General features: G+C 43.8%; 1 protein-coding gene across 1 annotated transcript in view; it reads left to right on the top strand.

The window, feature by feature from the left end:
• Positions 1–6,581: 6,581 nt before the first annotated feature.
• Positions 6,582–24,400, top strand: part of LOC138853572 (uncharacterized) — a 23,831-nt gene continuing 6,012 nt past the window's right edge. Inside the window, exons 1-2 of the mRNA XM_070091044.1 lie at positions 6,582–6,715; positions 16,226–16,971. Of these exons, the coding sequence (XP_069947145.1) occupies positions 16,414–16,971 (558 nt within the window). The 5' untranslated portion in view covers positions 6,582–6,715; positions 16,226–16,413. The remainder of the gene's footprint in view (positions 6,716–16,225; positions 16,972–24,400) is intronic.

The raw sequence follows: 24,400 nt of genomic DNA, 5'->3' as shown, positions 1-24,400 counted from the left end.
AACGGGGTTTATATTCAGATAATATCGTTCGTCAAAATGGGGTTGAAAGGGAGATAATATCTACATTAAAACAAGGTTTAAAGGGAGATAATATCGCCCGTCAAAACGGGGTTTAAAGGGAGGTAAAATCACCGTCAAAATAGAATTTAAAGGGAAATAATATCCCCCGTCAAAACAGAATTTAAAGGGAGATAATATCGTCCGTCAAAACAGGGTTTAAATGGAGATAATATTGTCCGTCAGAACAGAATTTAAAGGGAGATAATATCCCCCCATTAAAACAAGGCTTAAAGGGAGATAATATCAGCCGTCACAACAGGGTTTGTCCTCAATGCGTGAACAAATACCAACAGGACCAGCCACTACAGTATCTGAGGGTCTTATCACTTGTGTTTGTACCGATGTGTTTTCACTAGAGAGATACGCCAAAATTATTGTGATGCTATATACTTATTTAGGATATTTAATAAATCTTCAAGTTTCCCATTGTAACCTATTTTAGGGGCTGCAGTTCTTTTGATGATTTTCGCATCTATGACCAGAGACGGAAGGACAACGTCACCTCAGTATTTATATATATATATATATATATATATATATATATATATATATATGTCGTGCCGAATATGTAAAACTGATCAATTAGCAAGAACTCGTTTAAAATTAAGTCCCTTCTAAAATTTTCTCTTGTACATTTAAAGATATTTTTTTTTTCATTAATGTTAATGTAAAAATTTATAATTTTGCATCAAAAGAATCTTAGAAAACTTACCTAACCTTATTATAACAAGAACAATTTATTTTAGCCTAACCCAACTAAATATATTTTAGATTTGTTTACAATAATTTAATACTAAACAAACACAGTGAAATATATTTTTTTTTGTTAGGTTCAGAATGATATTGGCGAAATTATTGCATACACAAATTTTCACTCGTCTAATATGGCAAGATGAGCGTTGCTATTTAAGCCAAAATAGCAAGTTCTGCCTATTCGGCACGATATATATATATATATATATATATATATATATATATATATATATATATATATATATAATTTTTTTTTGGGGGGGGGTCCACCTCTGGTGTAAATTGTGGGACCCATAGCCTCGGAAAAGTGGATAAAAAGGCTTCAAGGATGAATATTTGGATTTCTTCCTGAAACCGTTTGAATATTCCACTTTCCCTACCACCCCATCTTTTCATATTTTTTTTTTACCAGTAGGAATATTTTATTACATAATATGGTACAAAAGATTTAAGAGATACATTATTGATATAAAGGTGGCATATACGGTACATGTTACGTGTGTATCACCGATTATAGGGCGAAAATCTCATCCAGCTCCTCAGAGCTGGGACGTGTGCCCAAGATACAGCAGGTATTACCCCTTTGAACAGCCGCACTGAGCCGCTGGAACAGAAAACTAGCTGCCCTGGGATCCCTAGTTACCCTGATGAGTCTCTTTCCCAGCTCCTTAAGGAATTTAGATGCATTCTTTCCCCATGAGCCAAGGGCCTCTGAGCCTATGGGAACAAACATATAATGATGGGCAAGTTCTCCATATTTTCTAGACTTTTGGGACTCCCTGAAGCTGGCAGCTGTCCCTCCTTCCTCCCTGGTGTATTGGAGTTAGGTATCAGCCAAGGTAGATGCACATGTATTGTCCCACGCCACCTGCTTCCCATCTGTGCAGGCTTGAAGGGTGATACCATCTGGACGCTTCTGGCTGCCATCAGATCTGCATAGCTGGGGTGACTCCCTTACTGCTGGGCATCCGGCTGTTGTGAGGCTCTTCTTGATAATGGTATTTCAGCTCGTCAGTGATCGTCAATAATTTTTCTCCTTTGATTAGCGAGAGTTATTTTTCTCTTTTGTTCGACTCGCTAAGATACAATTATATTTTGTTTTAAACATTCCTTCACACTTCTTCGGCTGTTCCATAATTCACCTTATTTTTCACAGACCTATTTGCTTACAGATCCAAAAATCAAAATTTCTTCACTTCATCTATTGTCTTTTCCTTCCAGTCTGAAGTTGAATGCTTTTCTGTTTACTCTCGTCGTGTTCTTTCCTTTTTCATTAACTTGTTTCCCCTTGTACACCTTCCTAAATTTTCCCACTAACTTCTGCAGCGTCTCTGCGTTTCTCTACAACACTGCCATCAGCAGACAGCAACACTGCCATCAGCAGACAGCAATTATGATAACCATCCACCTTCCCCTGCACCACCCACATTTCTCTTGACCTTCCCCTGGACCACCCACCTTTCTCTTGACCTTTCCCTGGGCCACCCACCTTTCTCTTGGCCTTTCCCTGGACCACCCACCTTTCTCTTGACCTTTCCCTGACCCACCCATCTTTCTCTTGGCCTTTCCCTGACCCACCCACCGTTCTCTTGACCTTTCCCTGGCCCACCCACCGTTCTCTTGACCTTTCCTTGGACTACCCACCTTTCTCTTGACCTTTCCCTGGACCACACACCTTTCTCTTGACCTTTCCCTGGCCCACCCACCGTCCCCTGGACCACCTACCTCCCCTCGTCCAACACCTGCACACCCAATCGACGATTATTTAAGGGACTGCAATTAGAGTAATTTAACGAAGTAAACAGAGCAAATAAAGGAATTTGGATAATTGTTCCTTTTCCTTTGTCGTGTGAATAAGAAATGAGGTAATTCCGTCAGCAAGATCATGCTACAGCAAGCCGTCCCTCCGGTCAGGCTGCGACGATCATGTGACCTGGAGCTGACGTGCTGGTGTGACCCGGAATTACAGTAGCCATGTGACGTGGAACTGAGACGGTGATGTGGGATGTGCTATGGCTCTAGCGTAAGGGGTTATGACCCTAGTGTAAGGAACTGTGGCCCTAGTGTAAGGAACTGTGGCCCTAGTGTAAGGAGCTGTGGCCCTATTATAAAGGGTTATTGCCCGAGTTTAAGGGGTTTTGGCTCTCTTGTAATGGGTAATGACCCTAGTGTAAGGAGTTATGGCCCTAGTGTAAGAGGCTATGACCCTGGTGTAAGGGGTCATGATCCTAATTAGTGTCAGGGGATATGGTACTACATTTACGTTAGAGGGGCTATGACCCCCAGAGTGAGGCAGTATGGCCTTAGTATGAGAAGCTATGAAACTACGCTCCTGTTCTCGTTGCTGTATGGATTTCACACTGTAAAGTTAATTCTAACTGAATTTCCTTGAAATCTGGTCCCCTTGTTTCTGTCTAGAGAGAGAAACGGGCTTTTGAGTTTCGCCTGGTGTCAGCGGGTCAAAGTTCAAGGCTCTGGATACTATAAATAAAGCGTTTCTCTCCGCTCATTGGTACAGTTCCGTAATCAGCAAACTTGGAAATTGTCACAAAATTTGTTATTAGACGAGACGTGTTTCGGGTCACTAGACCAAATGTTAAGATCTTGGTACTAGGAGAAAGTGAGTTCAGATTGCGAGGTGGAATTAATTTTGTCAACGTTTTCCGTACATCATGCACCGCCACACCTACGCTTTCCCCGTGTGTCACCACACACTGTACATCAGCACACTCCCGGTGTACTACCATCTGCATCACCACCGAGTGTGGTGTCTGGAGGTCCCCTGTGCTGAGATGAGACACAGTTATTTGTCAATCACTCAAGTCTAGAAAATAGGGTGTTTTTAAGATCCCTGCAATCCAACCAAAAATAGTAACACTTACTGCCATTACGGCGGGTCGCTGAGCTAGCAATCACTTTCATTCTCTCTCTCTGCGCGTAGAGGGATATATATATATATATATATATATATATATATATATATATATATATATATATATATATATATATATATATATATATATATATATATATATATATATATATATATATATTAGTGAAATTCCAAGCGCTTTCTTGTCATATAGTTCCTTGATATTGTGAGAAATCACGAAAGCGCTTGGAATTTCACTATTTTTTAAGTGGTTGTTCTGCAATTTGTAATATCACCTGTTTACTGTGATCTTATATATATATATATATATATATATATATATATATATATATATATATATATATATATATATATATATATATATATATATATATAATATTAAGTGTGTGTATGTATGTATGTAATTCGAGAATGACCAGTGTTCTTGTGAGTTGCAAGACTGTTTGTGTATTATTTAATGTCTGAGTCAGAGTAGTTGCGTGCAAGTGTTGTGTTTGTGGGAGTCCTGCCGCCTTGTATATTTTTTTTCTTTTTTTTTGTATCACTTGTATTAAGTAGAGGCGCTGTTCTCACTCAGCTTCTCGCCAGCTCTCAGGCATGTTACTTTCAACTCCTCCATTGCTGTTATCATTATTTTATTTATGAATTGATATGGGGAAATGAATATCTTATTGTCCGGCCTCTGGCTCTAATCATGGTTATCTTTCCTCCCCAAGTAAGAAAAATGACTTTCACGTACTGTTCGGTTATCTCCTGCTTTAGAGTTCATATGGGGGACGTTATTTGTTGCAGAGGTGTTGACATCTATACACTACTCTCACAAATATAACTGTTTAAGCTACACGTCATTATTACAGAAATAACAAAAAAGGCACAATACCGTGACTGGAACAATACACAGATAACCCGTACATAGGAGAGAGAACTAACAACGATGTTTCGGTCAGACTTGCACTGTTTATAAAGCTTTTCTCTCTCTCCTATGTGCGGGTTATTTATTATGTGTGTATCGTTATTACACTTAAAACAAGAACGTATTTGGATTTTTTCAACTTGAAAGTTTTTTTATGAGTCATACGTTGTACATTTATTATTATTATTATTATTATTATTATTATTATTATTATTATTATTATTATTATTAATTGCTTATTTCCTTCAGAATACTGTTTTCTGTGACGGAAATTTTGTGATGCAAGTCTTCTGTTAAGGAAATGACAACGTACAGTCTGATAATTTTCAGATTTAACAATTTCAACTACTGTATCTGTTCGTATGTCAACAGTTTTCAAAGAAACTCGAAATATCTTAATTATTTTTATTATTATTATTATTATTATTATTATTATTATTATTATTATTATTATTATTATTATTATTATTATGGTATTTTGTATGAAGCCGTGAATCCGTGTGATTCATTCCATGCCAGGAACTGTAGAGGCTCAATATTCAGTTCACTAATCCGCTACTTAACTGTACTCACCTAATTATCTTGGTATTGACCCTGGCTACTGTTACACGTCGCCCTGTAGCCTTGCTGCCCTTTTATTCCAATCCATTTGGCTTCCCTAGCCTTCCCTTCCCCCAACCTCTGTGTTACCACTTCATATGTATATGTACATATGAATGTATGTATACGTGCATGTATATATACTTGGATATTTTATGGCATCTACATTTCTCTTCCTTTATCCCCTTTTTCTCTCCTCTGCCCTCTGTGTATATTTTTTTTGTCCCTCACTCTAGGATGATAGAGATATCTTAAAAAAAAAAAACACCCCATCTCCTATTCTGAGAGATGGTGGTTCCCAAATGATTGTAACTCCAGCTGTGCTGGAAGGAAACCTTTGAAACTACCGTAACTGATGAATCTTTGCTGGAATACACATATAACCCGCACATAGGAGAGAGGAGCTTACGACGACGTTTCGGTCCGACTTGGACCATTTACAAAGTCACACTAACAAAACTTCGTCGTAAGGTCCTCTCTCTTATGTGTGGGTTATTTGTGTATTGTTCCAGTCACGGTATTGTGCCTTTTTGTTATTTATCCTTGCTGGAATATGCTTGATGATATCCTCATTGTTCCACTGAAGTCTCCCATCTCAGGCTGACGGATTTCAACACCTCGTATGAGCCCAATCCTGCGTGATGGGATATGACAGGGAACGTAACTAGCTTTTGTAATAATGTTGGTAGAATTACCCACATGTGTCCGTTTACCTAACACTGTGTATCATATAGACTAGGGTAGCAGCACACTGCTGATGTATCCAATTTTATTGAAAAAAAAAAAAGACACCTGCCATGCAAATGTGACAGATTTCAGGAGTGCTGGAAGTTGTATCCATGGCAACATGACAGTGTTGAAAAAGTAGCTACGGCTCTGTTGGAAATATCAGTGTTTTATAAAAGGCATCTTAACAGTGCGTTGTATCAGTTGATGCTGTTTAAAAGCCAGCTAACTGCCTGCAGTAGTCACTTATTGCTACATGATCCTTCCCTTGATGGAGCTACCATCGTATGTATCGCTGACACCAACCTATTTCCACACCCTGTTATTGACCGCAGTGTTGCTGTTGTCTAATAAATCAGTTTCTTCACAATAATTTGTTTACAAGCTTCTGCCTTTGTTCATTTTGTTGGAGGGGAGACCTTGTCTTGTTTACTCTATTTCGCAGCGGGGGTCTTCATCGTCCGTTCAACCCTTCATTTTTGGGGGGGGCGTAACGAAATACTTTCTTATAGCTTTCCCGATGACCAAGACGTGGGTTAGATTGGCCGCAAGAGAGAAAGTAACTTCGGTGGGCTGGACCATTTGCCACCTGTTGCTACAAGAGCCAGCGGACCAGTGGTTGTTGGAGAAGCAGAGGGGTGAGTCGCGTTTCCACTCGTGTGTCGCCCCGCCACTTCTCAAGAACTTTACCTCTGCCAGAGTCTGCTGCTGACTATATCACTACCTCCACTGTCCGTGCTGGAGGAGTGTGACGGAAAGTTGTGGCGGCAGTAAGACGGATCTTTGTGTGTTGCTCTGAGAGCTACTAGTGACAAATACGTCTGCTGACTACAGGTCAGCACAGCTTAGCATTCTCGTGGTTTACTGACGAACTCCACAGCTAATGGACAGTTACAATGTTGTTTTTTAATCTGTTGAGTGCTACCTGTGCCGTACCTATGCTCAACTTTATTTTATGAACAAAGTTTTAATAGTAACAAAATTGATGGTATAGGAACAAGAGACTTTGAAAAGTTTGCGCTGCAGATACAGAAAACGTTTTCTATGAGCCTCTCTCACCCATCCTGGTAACTGAAGATGGTGGCCCGCTCTTATAACATTCGTAAGTTAATGTAGATAAGATAAGATTTCGTTCGGATTTTTAACCCCGGAGGGTTAGCCACCCAGGATAACCCAAGAAAGTCAGTGCGTCATCGAGGACTGTCTAACTTATTTCCATTGGGGTCGTTAATCTTGTCCCCCAGTATGCGACCCACACCATTCGACTAACACCCAGGTACCTATTTCCTGCTAGGTGAACAGGACAACAGGTGTAAGGAAACGTGTCGAAATGTTTCCACCCGCAGGGAATCGAACCCGGGCCCTCCGTGTGTGAAGCGGGAGCTTTAGCCACCAGGCCACCGGTGGTGGTGAGGCGTCTTGTAGACGTGGGGTGTGGGGTGTGTAACAGTGGTGGGGTGTGTAGTGGTAGTGGTGGGGTTTGTAGAGCACTAGCGACTGTCGTTCTTAGCTGAGTGGAGACACCTCTGTTCGTCTTGGAAAAATAAAGGAGCGACCTCTTTTGGACAGTTCTAAACACCTGTAGATATATTTAGCAGCATTTGCATTTTAGTATCTCATGTCTCCTTACTCTCTTAGATTTCTCTCCTAAAGCTTATTTTGCTGCCTTCTCTGTCTAAGGTTTGCTGCCGTCTCTGTCAAAGCTTACTTCTCCTACATGTTTGTCTTAGAGATTAATGTGTACTCACCTAATTGTGCTTGCAGGGGTCGATTCATAGTCATTGTGTGTGTGTGTGTGTGTGTGTGTGTGTGTGTGTGTGGTCACAACATCCCCGTAAGTATCAACTTCCTTGTTTTTTCAGAACTTTATGAATGACTTTTTTTCGCACAGCTTTCCTGAAGTTAGAGAGAGAGAGAGAGAGAGAGAGAGAGAGAGAGAGAGAGAGAGAGAAGGGTAGAGATGGGAGAAGGGGATGGCTGTCATATACATTTGATTGGAGTTTTCCTGTTATAGCAGTCCAATATGAATCTCCCAGATTACCATCTAATCAATCAGTCTGTTGCTGTACGGGGCCCCCATTCCCACCTAGCCATCACAACCTAGCTGGTCATGCAACTCCTGTACTCTCTAAATATTACACTGTCTTTTATTGTATTCTAAAACATCATTCTTCTAACCTGGATTACCTTTGCTTTATTTTCATTTCTGTACTTTAGGTGGTCTGAAATTATTATTATTATTATTATTATTATTATTATTATTATTATTATTATTATCGTTCATCCGTATTTTATCTGTTTATATCTCTAATTCTGTATAAAACGCAGTTAGAATTTTACACTTTTAAACGTCATGCTTTAACAGTTGTCCACTGTAAAACTGTATTGATGCCTTATGATAATTTCAGTCTCCTGCTGAGGAAAATGTAATAGATATTTTTAAATCGAGCGGAAAAAAAAGAGATGACACAGAACTATTTATATCTGTGCTACAAGAGTGAGAGAACAGAGGTGGAAGGTTCCTTGCGGAAGATCATGTTTTAACTGTATTTACGTTACTCAAATAACATTATAATGTGTTAGCTGAAAGGGTTTAATGTTGTAGGGTGGGCTGCGTTTGTGAAGAAATTATCTTTTATTCTCTTCGTAAATAAATATTAATTGGTAAACAAAGAGGAGAGAGAGAGAGAGAGAGAGTTGGTTGGTTTGTTGGGAACACGGTCTGTTGACTGCACGAGGGTGATCAAGGCTGCTTTTCACCTATACACCCACCAGTCCAGTATACTTTAATCTCTAAAATAGAGTTTGTACTAAATTCTGCGTGTGTAATTTCTTTTCACTCTTGACTTGAGGATATGGTTCAGGAGAGACCAAAACCTCGAACGTTTCCTCTCAAAACTGTCAGCTAGTTACGATTTTTTCCAGCCAGGGTACTGACTTTCATTCGTCTGTATACCTAATGAATTTTTCCAGCCACGGTATTGTGACTTTTATTCTTCTGTATACTTAGAGATATACATATCTCGGTATACAGAGACATTTGCAGTAAATGGGTCTTAAAGGTTTTTCTGAACCAGCAGTTTAAAACAACTCCGGTGCTCTTCAGTGTGATGAGTGCTCCTGGTACCATCTGAGGAATATTTTCCAGCTACTGACCACGGTACCACCATGAACATGAAATTGTTGTTCAAGAAGCATGCTGAAGGAAAGTGTTGCTGCTTCTGACCCACAAGACCAAACCTGTTCTTTGTGAAGTAACTGCCGAAACTCACACTTAGATGATATGTCTTTAAGCATAATGTGTTTGTACTTAGTGACATCTGGCACACCTCACCTTAGCTAGTGTGACCAGGAACCACAGCTTCTGCTGTCTGGCACACACTTGTCTAGTGTGACCAGGAACCACATCTACTACTGTCTGTCTGACACACACTTGTCTAGTGTGACCAGGAACCACAGCTACTGCTGTCTGGCACACACTTGTCTAGTTTGACCAGGAACCACAGCTTCTGCTGTCTGGCACACACTTGTCTAGTGTGACCAGGAACCACAGCTTCTGCTGTCTGGCACACACTTGTCTAGTTTGACCAGGAACCACAGCTACTGCTGTCTGACACACACTTGTCTAGTTTGACCAGGAACCACATCTACTGCTGTCTGGCACACACTTGTCTAGTTTGACCAGGAACCACAGCTACTGCTGTCTGACACACACTTGTCTAGTTTGACCAGGAACCACAGCTACTGCTGTCTGGCACACACTTGTCTAGTTTGACCAGGAACCACAGCTTCTGCTGTCTGGCACACACTTGTCTAGTGTGACCAGGAACCACAGCTTCTGCTGTCTGGCACACACTTGTCTAGTTTGACCAGGAACCACAGCTACTGCTGTCTGGCACACACTTGTCTAGTTTGACCAGGAACCACAGCTTCTGCTGTCTGGCACACACTTGTCTAGTGTGACCAGGAACCACAGCTTCTGCTGTCTGGCACACACTTGTCTAGTGTGACCAGGAACCACAGCTTCTGCTGTCTGACACACACTTGTCTAGTTTGACCAGGAACCACAGCTTCTGCTGTCTGACACACACTTGTCTAGTGTGACCAGGAACCACAGCTTCTGCTGTCTGACACACACTTGTCTAGTTTGACCAGGAACCACAGCTTCTGCTGTCTGGCACACTCTTGTCCAGTGTGACCAGGAACCACAGCTTCTGCTGTCTGGCACACACTTGTCTAGTTTGACCAGGAACCACAGCTTCTGCTGTCTGACACACACTTGTCTAGTTTGACCAGGAACCACAGCTACTGCTGTCTGACACACACTTGTCTAGTGTGACCAGGAACCACAGCTACTGCTGTCTGACACACACTTGTCTAGTTTGACCAGGAACCACAGCTTCTGCTGTCTGGCACACACTTGTCTAGTGTGACCAGGAACCACAGCTACTGCTGTCTGACACACACTTGTCTAGTTTGACCAGGAACCACAGCTACTGCTGTCTGACACACACTTGTCTAGTTTGACCAGGAACCACAGCTTCTGCTGTCTGGCACACACTTGTCTAGTGTGACCAGGAACCACAGCTACTGCTGTCTGACACACACTTGTCTAGTTTGACCAGGAACCACAGCTTCTGCTGTCTGGCACACACTTGTCTAGTTTGACCAGGAACCACAGCTACTGCTGTCTGACACACACTTGTCTAGTTTGACCAGGAACCACAGCTTCTGCTGTCTGGCACACACTTGTCTAGTGTGACCAGGAACCACATATACTACTGTCTGTCTGACACACACTTGTCTAGTGTGACCAGGAACCACAGCTTCTGCTGTCTGGCACACACTTGTCTAGTGTGACCAGGAACCACATATACTACTGTCTGTCTGACACACACTTGTCTAGTGTGACCAGGAACCACAGCTTCTGCTGTCTGGCACACACTTGTCTAGTGTGACCAGGAACCACATATACTACTGTCTGTCTGACACACACTTGTCTAGTGTGACCAGGAACCACAGCTACTGCTGTCTGGCACACACTTGTCTAGTGTGACCAGGAACCACAGCTACTGCTGTCTGGCACACACTTGTCTAGTGTGACCAGGAACCACATCTACTACTGTCTGACACACGCTTGTGTAGTGTGACCAGGAACCACAGCTACTACTGTCTGACACACGCTTGTGTAGTGTGACCAGGAACCACAGCTACTGCTGTCTGACACACTCTTGTCTAGTGTGACCAGGAACCACAGCTACTGCTGTCTGACACACACTTGTCTAGTTTGACCAGGAACCACAGCTACTGCTGTCTGTCTGACACACTCTTGTCTAGTGCGACCAGGAACCACAGCTACTGCTGTCTGACACTCTTGTCTAGTGCGACCAGGAACCACAGCTACTGCTGTCTGACACACTCTTGTCTAGTGCGACCAGGAACCACAGCTACTGTTATTTGTCTGACACACTCTTGTCTAGTGTGACCAGGAACCACAGCTACTGCCGTCTGACACACTCTTGTCTAGTGTGACCAGGAACCACAGCTACTGCTGTCTGACACACTCTTGTCTAGTGTGACCAGGAACCACAGCTTTGTTTGCATGTGGGGCCACCACGAGATACAGCATGTGAGTGCCTCGCTCCCCAGCCCTATCCCACCCTTCCCTTTCTCACTCTTCTCCGTCTCTCCCTCCTCTTTCCCGTCTCGCTTGCCGCTCCCCCTTCCATTCCATCTAGCCCCAACACTAGTCTTTATTTACCAGTCACTAATTAATTAGTTATTGTGAAGGTGTCAGAGGACTGACCAGTGAGTTATCAGCGTGTTAGGGTGGCGAGGACAGGTGTGCTGGAGGTGGTGCCTACGGCAGTGGGTTACTAGGGTGAGACAGCAACAGCAACAGTAACCTTGCCACTGGCTCGCGACATACTCCCTCAAGCTGTGATGAAGTAACAGCTGTCAGCCATCTGTAGTCCGTGAGGTAGCGCAAACACTGCAATGTGTAACCCGTTTTTAAGAAAGAGAGAGAGAGAGAGAGAGAGAGGTATGGAGAAGACGCTGTAGTAAGATAACACTACTGCTAGTACACTGCTAGTGTTCTGCTAGTCGGTAACTATGTCTGTGTATAGCTTATATATTTTGTCCCTCGTGTGGGTGAGCAGATGGGTGGATAATCACTTGGGAGTCCTTGTGTGGGTGTGCACAGGTAGGTGAAAACATGTGGAACATGTTGTGGGTTGTCGACGTGTGTGATGGACAGCTGGTGGACTGGTAGTAATCAGAGAAATATGCTTCTTAAATTTGAATAATAATAATAATAATAATTATAATAGAAACTTACGTGTTCTGTAATCAAACTAGCAACTGGAGATATTGGATCATTATATAAAGCTTCTGGTACACTCTCTCTCTCTCTCTCTCTCTCTCTCTCTCTCTCTCTCTCTCTCTCTCTCTCTCTCTCTCTCTCTCTCTCTCTCTCTCTCTCTCTCTCTCTCGCTCTCTCTCCACTTCACTCGCTACACAACCCTCCATGAAGATTTCTTGAAGCGCAGTTTAGCGCTGCTCTGGTGAAGCGTGCGCTGCAAACGAGATTTTAATGTTTTAAAAATTGCCCGTATAAACCTCTGGGAAATATTAAGCGTGTCATGGAAAACCTAATGGTTGGAGTGTGAAGGTTCAGTGTTTATCATGGAGTGTTTGGCCAGTGGCGAGTCCTGATTCCTGGAACCCTGATGCCTGGAGCTCTGACTCCTGGAACCCTGATGCCTGGAGTCCTGACTCCTGGAACCCTGATGTCTGGAGCCCTGACTCCTGGAACCCTGATGCCTGGAACCCTGATGCCTGGAGCTCTGTTGCCTAGAGCCTTGATTCCTGGAGCCCTGACTCCTGGAACCGTGATGCCTGGAGCCCTGACTCCTGAAACCCTGATGCCGGGAGCCCTGACTCCTGGAACCTTGATGCCTGGAGCTCTGACTCCTGGAACCCTGATGTCTGGAGCCCTGACTCCCGGAACCCTGATGCATGGAGCCCCGACTCCTGGAACCCTGATGCCTGGAGCCCTGACTCTTGGAACCCTGATGCCTGGAGCCCTGACTCCTGGAACCCTGATGTTTGGAGCCGACTCCTGGAACCCTGATGCCTGGAGCCTTGACTCCTGGAGCCCTAATGCCTGGAACCCTGATGCCTGGAGCTCTGTTGCCTAGAGCCTTAATTCCTGGAGCCCTGATGCCTGGAGCTCTGTTGCCTAGAGCTCTGATTCCTGGAGCCCTGATGCTTGGAACCCTGATACTTAAAGCCCTAATGCCTAGAGCTCCTGGGCCCCACGGCACCTCTATAATGGCTTTGCATCATTCTGACAAAAAAAATGGAATAACAGCTTTAGTGTTCAGACATAATATGCTATTTTGTGGTTCATGTAACGTTTTACGAGATGACAAGTGCAGCCTTCATAGCTCCACGGTGACTGGCAAGACTGCAGGTAATGCTCAGATTTACTTGAAACTAAAGATAACCCGGAATTTCAGTTCTTGTAAAGTGTGTTAGTCTGGTGTACGACACTGAAGAAAAAGTGACACTCCTTACGTTGTTGACAGTATTATTATTATTATTATTATTATTATTATTATTATTATTATTATTATTATTTGAAAGACAACCTAAAAAGAAAAAAACTAATTTTTTTCTTGTTATATTTAATAATTTATACAGGATTACTATCCCCTTGTTACCGGCATTTTAGTCGCTTCTTACGACACGCATGGCTTATAGAGGAAGGATTCTTTTCCACTCCCTATGGATTATTATTATTATTATTATTATTATTATTATTATTATTATTATTATTATAATTCTCTCATCATCCTACAGCCCGTCCCCTCGCCTCAATATTTTTCTCCCCATTTTCTGACCTCCCCTTTCCTATTGGGGTAAACTAATGGCCACTGTAGCTGTTAATCATGGTATGGTTACTGTGGCTTTTTCTTGCTCCATGATGTGGCCACTGTAGCCTTCTAGCATGGTGTGGCCACTGTGGTGTCTCCTAGCATCATGGTGTGGTCACTCTGACGTCTCCTAGCATCATGGTGTGGTCACTCTGACGTCTAGCATCTTGGTGTGGTCACTGTAACATCTAGCATCATGGTGTGGTCACTGTGACGCCTCCTAGCATCATGGTGTGGTCACTTTGACGTCTCCTAACATCATGGCGTGGTCACTGTGACGTCTAGCATCTTGGTGTGATCACTGTGACGTCTAGCATCATGGTGTGGTCACTGTGACGTCTCCTAGCATCATGGTGTGGTCACTTTGACGTCTCCTAACATCATGGCGTGGTCACTGTGACGTCTAGCATCATGGTGTGGTCACTGTGACGTCTAGCATCATGGTGTGGCCACTGTGACGTCTAGCATCATGGTGTGGTGGTCACTGTGACGTCTGGCACCATAATGTGGTCATAATGACATGTCATAGCATCATGATGTGGTCACTGTGACGTCTCCTAGCATCATGGTGTGGTCACTGTGACGTCTCCTAGCATCATGGTGTGGCCACTGTGACGTCTCCTAGCATCATGGTGTGGTCACTGTCATTAGCAGCGTCTGCTCCGTGTCGCATAATTTGACAAGACACGACAAGACACGTTAGATGCTGCTGGAGGAAGTGTAGTGGAGAGGGATCTGGAGATAGTGTAGTGGGGGGGAGCTGGAGGTAGTGTAGTGGGGGGAGCTGGAGGTAGTGTAGTGGGGGGGAGCTGGAGGTAGTGTAGTGGGGGGGAGCTGGAGGTAGTGTAGTGGGGGGGAGCTGGAGGTAGTGTAGTGGGGGGAGCTGGAGGTAGTGTAGTGGGGGGGAGCTGGAGGTAGTGTAGTGGGGGGAGCTGGAGGTAGTGTAGTGGGGGGGAGCTGGAGGTAGTGTAGTGGGGGGAGCTGGAGGTAGTGTAGTGGGGGGAGCTGGAGGTAGTGTAGTGGGGGGGAGCTGGAGGTAGTGTAGTGGGGGGGAGTTGGAAGTATTGTAGTAGGGGAGAGCTTGAGGTAGTTTAATGGAGGTATCAGGAGGTAACGTTGGGGAAGTCTGGCAGTATTACCTGGAGTATACCTGGAGAGGGTTCCGGGGGTCAACGCCCCCGCGGCCCGGTCTGTGACCAGGCCTTATGGTGAATCAGCGGCTGATCAACTAGGCTGTTACTGTTGGCCGCACGCAACCCGACGTACGAACCACAGCCTGGCTGTGGTTCGTACGTCTCGTTCGTTCGTGTGTGTGGCACTGTGTTCCAGGGAAGGAGCGTGTGCAGCGCTGTGTACTAGGGCAGGGACGTGTAGGGAATACTGTAGCAGGGTTGTTTGGTTAATTAGGTTTAATGTCTATCGACTACACGAGTCATTAAGGCTGCATGTAACCTGTTCATCACCAGTGACGTACGCCTCTAAGTGCATACATTTCTCATAGCAAGAAAGAGACGTTTATAGCAGAGTGTAGCAGTGTAGCGACACAGGGATTATGTCCTGAGGGGTAGTTAGCTACCTAACAAGGAGAGGTATTGAGGGGCGGTGATATCACAAGGAACTTAACACAGTGGTGTATACCAAAAAGGTGGGTTTAATGTAAGGTGGTGTAGTGTGACAGTGGTAGTGCAGTGTGGCGGTGGTAACTGCTGGTGGAAGTGTCTGGCGGTGCTGGAAATAGATACAAGACACGTTTCTAATAATTATGTCCCAGTGTTTGCTCGCGTGTCTTTCTAAATCAGTGTGTCGGCATCTGTTACCAAAGTTTATACCATACAGGATAATACCTAACACGGGTCAGCGAGCAGCGATTATTGACATCTTAAATATTACAACACACATGACATCGTCTAAATATCATCATTAACAAATATTTATATTAAATGAAATCGATATTATTAGGTAGATTCAACGAAAAAGAAGAGGCAGAAAATCAAGAAATAAGAATGGAGAGTAGATAAGTGTTATGAGGAAATATAATAAATCAAGAAAGGCAATAATTGAGAAGGAAATGTTATAATTAACTCTGGGTTAATGCGATTCGAATTGCTGTAATTAGCAATAATGATCCAGTCCCCTAATTAATTACCAGTGGCAATCATTGGATTTAGCTCAAGAGTGCAATAGTATGACAGTAGCTGCCTTTTACTCTCGATGTCTGCAAGGCAACTCAATCTGACTTCACTCAATATCTCGATTATGTTTATTTACATTAAGGTTAGATTATACTTAGTCATTCCTCATTGTTAATATTTTTTTTTTCTTTTGCTTTTGATCTTTAAGGTATTTTGACAGTAGAGACACGCACGCATGTTCTTAACTGTTTCACAGTGGTCTTGGAACTGATGCTTTTCAATGGTGCAAAGTGTTTAGAAGTGAAGGTGATCCTTGTGCTGTCGGTGGACCTTTGGACCTGAGAAACTCATTTTAAGACTTAAAACGAGTGTACCGTGTAAAGCAAGGGTTGTGTCATGGAAGACGAAGGCACCGACAGGACCCAGCTGGAACGTTATTCTAGTGTGTCCCCACGCAGCAGCAGCCGAAACAAAGTCGACAAACCACCTCAGTACGAGAAGATCCAAGTGAATCAGGCCGGCGGCTCTCGCTTAGACAAGAAACAAATGGTTAATGAGGCGGTGGACAAGATCTACGACCGTGCGCAGTATGAAGTTGACCACATCCCCGCCAGCAAGTTGCCAGCCGAGAGACTGATTACGGACAAGTTCGCCTCAGACAAACTGAACCACTACGACAAGCCGCCTCGAGGCTCCATAACCAAAAGCTTCACTGATGCCTCTTATAAAAACCACCTCAAGGACAAGCTGGAGAAGTACGACAGACTGGATAAGAACCAGGGAATGAAGAAGGTCGCAAGTGATATTGGGCGACGGGACAGCGGCAGGCAGTCCAAATCTGCCGCTACAAAAGACAGCAAGTCGACAGGCGGGGAAGTGGCCTTCCAACATGGCGTATGTCGCTGTGCGGCAATGGGAGGCCGCCCTCACGTTCACAGGAGCATTGACGACAAGGTAAGCTAAGACGCATCTCTGGGGAGTGTTGATGGTGGCGGTGACATATATACTATAACATTTTCTTCTTGAAGTCACTGTATCGTGACCAAGACAATTTACAACTAATCCACAAATTGAATATAGAAAGTAGATGACGTCTGTCAGTCCTGGACTTAATACTGGTCCAGGACTGACCGGAACGTCATCTGTTTTCCATTTCCAGTTTGAAGGTTACTTGTGAAAAGTATCATTTTCATGAATTATAATTATTTAATACACGCTTCCTTTCCGGTGCCTTGAATGTGATGCACTAATATAGTGTTGTATGTTCCGATGTGAATATAACTCTTCTTGGCTTGAGTTAAGGTATCTAACAGGTGTGACTCAGACATGCCAGTAACTGTGCGCTTACTGATCACTGTTAAACTAGCAACTAACAAACCATATAGAATAATAACCTGTGTATTGTCAACAAGAATGTAAATTATGGGTTTCTTGATACTATGAAAGTTCTTGGAAGTTTATTATTTTTCACAGTGGTTGTTTTGCATATTGTGATATCACCTGTTTACTGTGATCTTATTGCAAGAATGTAAATAACTGAAAGGTAAGACAAAAGAAACTACAGAGAGACGTACAGCCAAGTGCTGGAGGCAGACCCCATACATAGTTTTAGGGATAGGTACGATAAGGGCCCACGAGGCTAGGAGAGAGTGAGACAAGCGGCAGGTTGAGAGGCGTGACCGGGAGCAAAGACTCAACTCTTGCAGTCACTTATTAGTACTTATAGGTGACTACTTTCTACCCTAATATATAAATCCAAACAAATTTAAAGAAATAATATAAAAATTGGTGAAGTGTGTGTTTCCCTCCCTTGGTTCACCTGCTCACTTGATTATGGCAACTCAATACTGGTCATCAGGTGAGGGGAACGCTGGCACCCGTGCCTGGCCTGGCTCCTGATTCCCTTCCTCAGGTACTACTGCTCTTCTCCAGTGCTTCACTCCTCTCACAGTTCCTCAGAGGTAGAATTAGGTACATTTTTCCCTCTCTGTCATACACCTGCCGACTGGTGTTCTTGTATAAGCTTGTTGCTTCTGTATTTTGTTTTATAATTATATTGTTTGTACCTGGTGACACCACCTGGTGGTCATAACTAGGTCAGTATACCAGGACACTGTAGCTCAGTATACCAGGACACTGTAGGTCAGTATACCAGGACACTGTAGCTCAGTATATCAGGGCACTGTAGGTCAGTATACCAGGACACTGTAGCTCAGTATACCAGGACACTGTAGCTCAGTATACCAGGACACTGTAGGTCAGTATACCAGGACACTGTAGCTCAGTATACCAGGATACTGTAGGTCAGTATACCAGGACACTGTAGCTCAGTATACCAGGACACTGTAGCTCAGTATACCAGGACACTGTAGCTCAGTATACCAGGACACTGTAGGTCAGTATACCAGGACACTGTAGCTCAGTATATCAGGGCACTGTAGGTCAGTATACCAGGACACTGTAGGTCAGTATACCAGGACACTGTAGGTCAGTATACCAGGACACTGTAGCTCAGTATACCAGGACACTGTAGCTCAGTATACCAGGACACTGTAGCTCAGTATACCAGGACACTGTAGGTCAGTATACCAGGACACTGTAGCTCAGTATACCAGGACACTGTAGGTCAGTATATCAGGGCACTGTAGGTCAGTATACCAGGACACTGTAGGTCAGTATACCAGGACACTGTAGGTCAGTATATCAGGGCACTGTAGGTCAGTATACCAGGACACTGTAGGTCAGTATATCAGGGCACTGTAGGTCAGTATACCAGGACACTGTAGGTCAGTATATCAGGGCACTGTAGGTCAGTATACCAAGACACTGTAGGTCAGTATATCAGGGCACTGTAGGTCAGTATACCAGGACACTGTAGGTCAGTATACCAGGACACTGTAGGTCAGTATACCAGGACACTGTAGGTCAGTATACCAGGACACTGTAGCTCCGTATACCAGGACACTGTAGGTCAGTATATCAGGGCACTGTAGGTCAGTATATCAGGGCACTGTAGGTCAGTATACCAGGACACTGTAGGTCAATATACCAGGACACTGTAGGTCAGTATACCAGGACACTGTAGGTCAGTATACCAGGACACTGTAGGTCAATATACCAGGACACTGTAGGTCAGTATACCAGGACACTGTAGGTCAGTATACCAGGACACTGTAGGTCAGTATACCAGGACACTGTAGGTCAGTATACCAGGACACTGTAGGTCAGTATACCAGGACACTGTAGCTCAGTATACCAGGACACTGTAGCTCAGTATACCAGGACACTGTAGCTCAGTATACCAGGACACTGTAGCTCAGTATACCAGGACACTGTAGCTCAGTATACCAGGACACTGTAGCTCAGTATACCAGGACACTGTAGCTCAGTATGCCAAGACACTGTAGGTCAGTGTATCAGGACACTGTAGGTCAGTATATCAGGACACTGTAGGTCAGTATGCCAAGACACTGTAGCTCAGTATATCAGGACACTGTAGGTCAGTATGCCAAGACACTGTAGGTCAGTATGCCAAGACACTGTAGGTCAGTATATCAGGACACTGTAGGTCAGTATATCAGGACACTGTAGGTCAGTATATCAGGACACTGTATGTCAGTATATCAGGACACTGTAGGTCAGTATATCAGGACACTGTAGGTCAGTATATCAGGACACTGTAGGTCAGTATATCAGGACACTGTGGGTCAGTATATCAGGACACTGTGGGTCAGTATATCAGGACACTGTAGGTCAGTATACCAGGACACTGTAGGTCAGTATGCCAAGACACTGTAGGTCACTATATCAGGACACTGTAGGTCAGTATGCCAAGACACTGTAGGTCACTATATCAGTACACTGTAGGTCAGTATGCCAAGACACTGTAGGGCAGAATATCAGGACACTGTAGGTCAGTATATCAGGACACTGTAGGTCAGTATCTCAGGACACTGTAGGTCAGTATGCCAAGACACTGTAGGTCACTATATCAGGACACTGTAGGTCAGTATGCCAAGACACGTTAGGGCAGTATATCAGGACACTGTAGGTCAGTATGCCAAGACACTGTAGGTCAGTATATCAGGACACTGTAGGTCAGTATATCAGGACACTGTAGGTCAGTATATCAGGACACTGTAGGTCAGTATGCCAAGACACTGTAGGTCACTATATCAGGACACTGTAGGTCAGTATGCCAAGACACTGTAGGTCACTATATCAGGACACTGTAGGTCACTATATCAGGACACTGTAGGTCAGTATGCCAAGACACTCTGGGTCAGTATATCAGGACACTGTAGGTCAGTATATCAGGACACTGTAGGTCAGTATATCAGGACACTGTAGGTCACTATCAGGACACTGTAGGTCAGTATGCCAAGACACTGTAGGTCAGTATACCAAGACACTGTAGGTCAGTATACCAGGACACTGTAGGTCAGTATACCAGGACACTGTAGGTCAGTATACCAGGACACTGTAGATCAGTATGCCAAGACACTGAGGTCAGTATATCAGGACACTGTAGGTCAGTATGCCAAGACACTGTAGGTCAGTATACCAGGACACTAGGTTAGTATACCAAGACACTGTAGGTCAGTATACCAAGACACTGTAGGTCAGTATACCAAGACACTGTAGGTCAGTATACCAAGACGCTGTAGGGCAGTATACCAGGGCACTGTAGGTCAGTATACCAGGGCACTGTAGGTCAGTATACCAAGACGCTGTAGGGCAGTATACCAAGACGCTGTAGGGCAGTATACCAAGACACTGTAGGTCAGTATACCAGGACACTGTAGGCCAGTATACCAGGACACTGTAGGTTAGTATACCAAGACACTGTAGGTTAGTATACCAAGACACTGTAGGTTAGTATACCAAGACACTGTAGGTCAGTATACCAAGACACTGTAGGTCAGTATACCAAGACACTGTAGGTCAGTATACCAAGACACTGTAGGTCAGTATACCAAGACACTGTAGGTCAGTATACCAAGACACTGTAGGTCAGTATACCAAGACACTGTAGGTCAGTATGTAGACAGCTACCTTCATCGGCACTAAACCGCTGTTCAGCAGTAAGAACAGCATTAACAAGTATACCAAGACGCTGTAGGTCAGTATACCAAGACACTGTAGGTCAGTATACCAGGGCACTGTAGGTCAGTATACCAAGACGCTGTAGGTCAGTATACCAAGACGCTGTAGGTCAGTATACCAAGACGCTGTAGGTCAGTATACCAAGACGCTGTAGGTCAGTATACCAAGACGCTGTAGGTCAGTATACCAAGACGCTGTAGGTCAGTATACCAAGACACTGTAGGTCAGTATACCAAGACACTGTAGGTCAGTATACCAAGACACTGTAGGTCAGTATACCAAGACGCTGTATGTCAGTATACCTAGCATAACACACCAGAACATTCGGTATCCCTGACAGTTGTTTTATAGCCACTAATGTGATGGCGAATGGCAAAGGGGTTGGCTAGTATGACGGATTTAGCGCTCCCCTATGACTTTAATAAGTCCAAGCAACAGACAGTGCAAGCTCCTGATGATTTGTCGATTGCAACACGAAAGGCCTAGAGCTATCATTCAACTCCCCCCGTAGTTGTTTTGCATCTAATAAATGTTGTTATAATCACTGGAAAGATGGCACGAAATAGATTTTAAACTTATTTAAGAGGACTCATGTATGTTTGGTTTGTGTGTGTGTGTTTGCTGGCGCCAGTGTTTTTATATGCTTTTGTGTTTTAAAAGGATATCTCAAACTTTTATGGGAAGTAATAAGAAAAACAACTATGATGGTTTTTGTTACTAGTTCAGCCCCTCACCAGAGGGAATGTGAGACGAGGGGTGGTGCATGTATATTGCACCAGGGGTGAGCTCCTCACCTGTCAGAAAGTTGCGTTACTGCTTCAGGGTGAGCTCCTCACCTGTCAGAAAGTTGCATTAATGCTTCAGGGTGAGCTCACCTGTCAGAAAACCGCGTTACTGCTTCAGGGTGAGCTGTACGGTATCAATCTCTGCATTCCAGAGGTTAACTAACACCAGATTATCCAGTGGTTTTGGGGAATGTTGAAACAATGAACAGTGTAATAACAATAGATTAAATTATTTTTATGGCAGTTTATCTAGATAGTTGTCGAATTTCTCCGTTAATTCGGTGATCTATTATGGTGTTTAAAGTGGAGTTTTCGTTTGTCTACCAGAACATCATGTGTTCAGTACTGCTACTTTTCATACTTCTAGAATGTCATCCCTTTCAAAATCCTTGCAAGGTAGTTTGTCTTAACTTTTAATACACCTCATTTAGAATATGATGCAAAAAGTAAACAATTCTTCAGTAGAAATTTTCGTGGCGGTGATGTGTGGATTTACACTTCAGAAGTTAAAGTCCCGAGGCTGCAGACTGACACATTTACAATAGACCTCGCTCTAACGTATTATAAAGTCAACCACCAGTTCTCGTGCCTGAATGCAGACATGATGTGAGTATATACATTAGTCCATGGGGAAGTGGAACAAAATTTTTCCTCCGTAAGCCATGCGTGTCGTAGGAGGCGACTAAAATGCCGAGAGCAAGGGGCTAGTAACCCCGTCTCCGGTATACATACATTAGTAAATTTAAAAAAAAAAAGAAACTTTCGTTTTCCTTTTTAGATCGCCCTGCCTGGGTGGGCTACGGCCGGTTACACACACACACACACACACACACACACACACACACACACACACAATGTATTAACACAGACCACTGATTGATTCTTTCGGTTCTGCACTAACCGATGTTAAGCACTTACTCGTGTGTGTGTAATTAGTTGATTATGGGATGGTCAGTTGGTGCACAATTGGTGTATTAATCAGATAAATACGCGTCTCCATGAACTGTGGTCAAGATGAAACATAATAATTTTTTTTATCACACTGGCCGATTCCCACCAAGGCAGGGTGGCCCGAAAAAGAAAAACTTTCACCATCATTCACTCCATCACTGTCTTGCCAGAAGGGTGCTTTACACTACAGTTTTTAAACTGCAACATTAACACCCCTCCTTCAGAGTGCAGGCACTGTACTTCCCATCTCCAGGACTCAAGTCCGGCCTGCCGGTTTCCCTGAACCCCTTCATAAATGTTACTTTGCTCACACTCCAACAGCACGTCAAGTATTAAAAACCATTTGTCTCCATTCACTCCTATCAAACACGCTCATGCATACCTGCTGGAAGTCCAAGCCCCTCGCACACAAAACCTCCTTTACCCCCTACCTCCAACCTTTCCTAGGCCGACCCCTACCCCGCCTTCCTTCCACTACAGACTGATATACTCTTGAAGTCATTCTGTTTCGCTCCATTCTCTCTACATGTCCGAACCACCTCAACAGCCCTTCCTCAGCCCTCTGGACAACAGTTTTGGTAATCCCGCACCTCCTCCTAACTTCCAAACTACGAATTCTCTGCATTATATTCACACACATTGCCCTCAGACATGACATCTCCACTGCCTCCAGCCTTCTCCTCGCTGCAACATTCATCACCCATGCTTCACACCCATATAAGAGTGTTGGTAAAACTATACTCTCATACATTCCCCTCTGCCTCCAAGGACAAAGTTCTTTGTCTCCACAGACTCCTAAGTGCACCACTCACCCTTTTCCCCTCATCAATTCTATGATTCACCTCATCCTTCATAGACCCATCCGCTGACACGTCCACTTCCAAATATCTGAATACATTCACCTCCTCCATACTCTCTCCCTCCAATCTGATATCCAATCTTTCATCACCTAATATTTTTGTTATCCTCATAACCTTACTCTTTCCTGTATTCACTTTTAATTTTCTTCTTTTGCACACCCTACCAAATTCATCCACCAATCTCTGCAACTTCTCTTCAGAATCTCCCAAGAGCACAGTGTCATCAGCAAAGAGCAGCTGTGACAACTCCCACTTTGTGTGTGATTCTTTATCTTTTAACTCCACGCCTCTTGTCAAGACCCTCGCATTTACTTCTCTTACAACCCCATCTATAAATATATTAAACCACGGTGACATCACACATCCTTGTCTAAGGCCTACTTTTACTGGGAAATAATTTCCCTCTTTCCTATGTACTCTAACTTGAGCCTCACTATCCTCGTAAAAACTCTTCACTGCTTTCAGTAACCTACCTCCTACACCATACACCTGCAACATCTGCCACATTGCCCCCCTATCCACCCTGTCATACGCCTTTTCCAAATCCATAAATGCCACAAAGACCTCTTTAGCCTTATCTAAATACTGTTCACTTATATGTTTCACTGTAAACACCTGGTCCACACACCCCCTACCTTTCCTAAAGCCTCCTTGTTCAACTGCTATCCTATTCTCAGTCTT

This window comes from Cherax quadricarinatus, chromosome 33 (genome assembly GCF_038502225.1).
Source record: "Cherax quadricarinatus isolate ZL_2023a chromosome 33, ASM3850222v1, whole genome shotgun sequence".
Taxonomy (NCBI): Eukaryota; Metazoa; Arthropoda; class Malacostraca; order Decapoda; family Parastacidae; genus Cherax; species Cherax quadricarinatus.
Note: the sequence above shows the minus strand (reverse complement) of the source record. Positions and strands in the feature narration are given on the sequence as shown.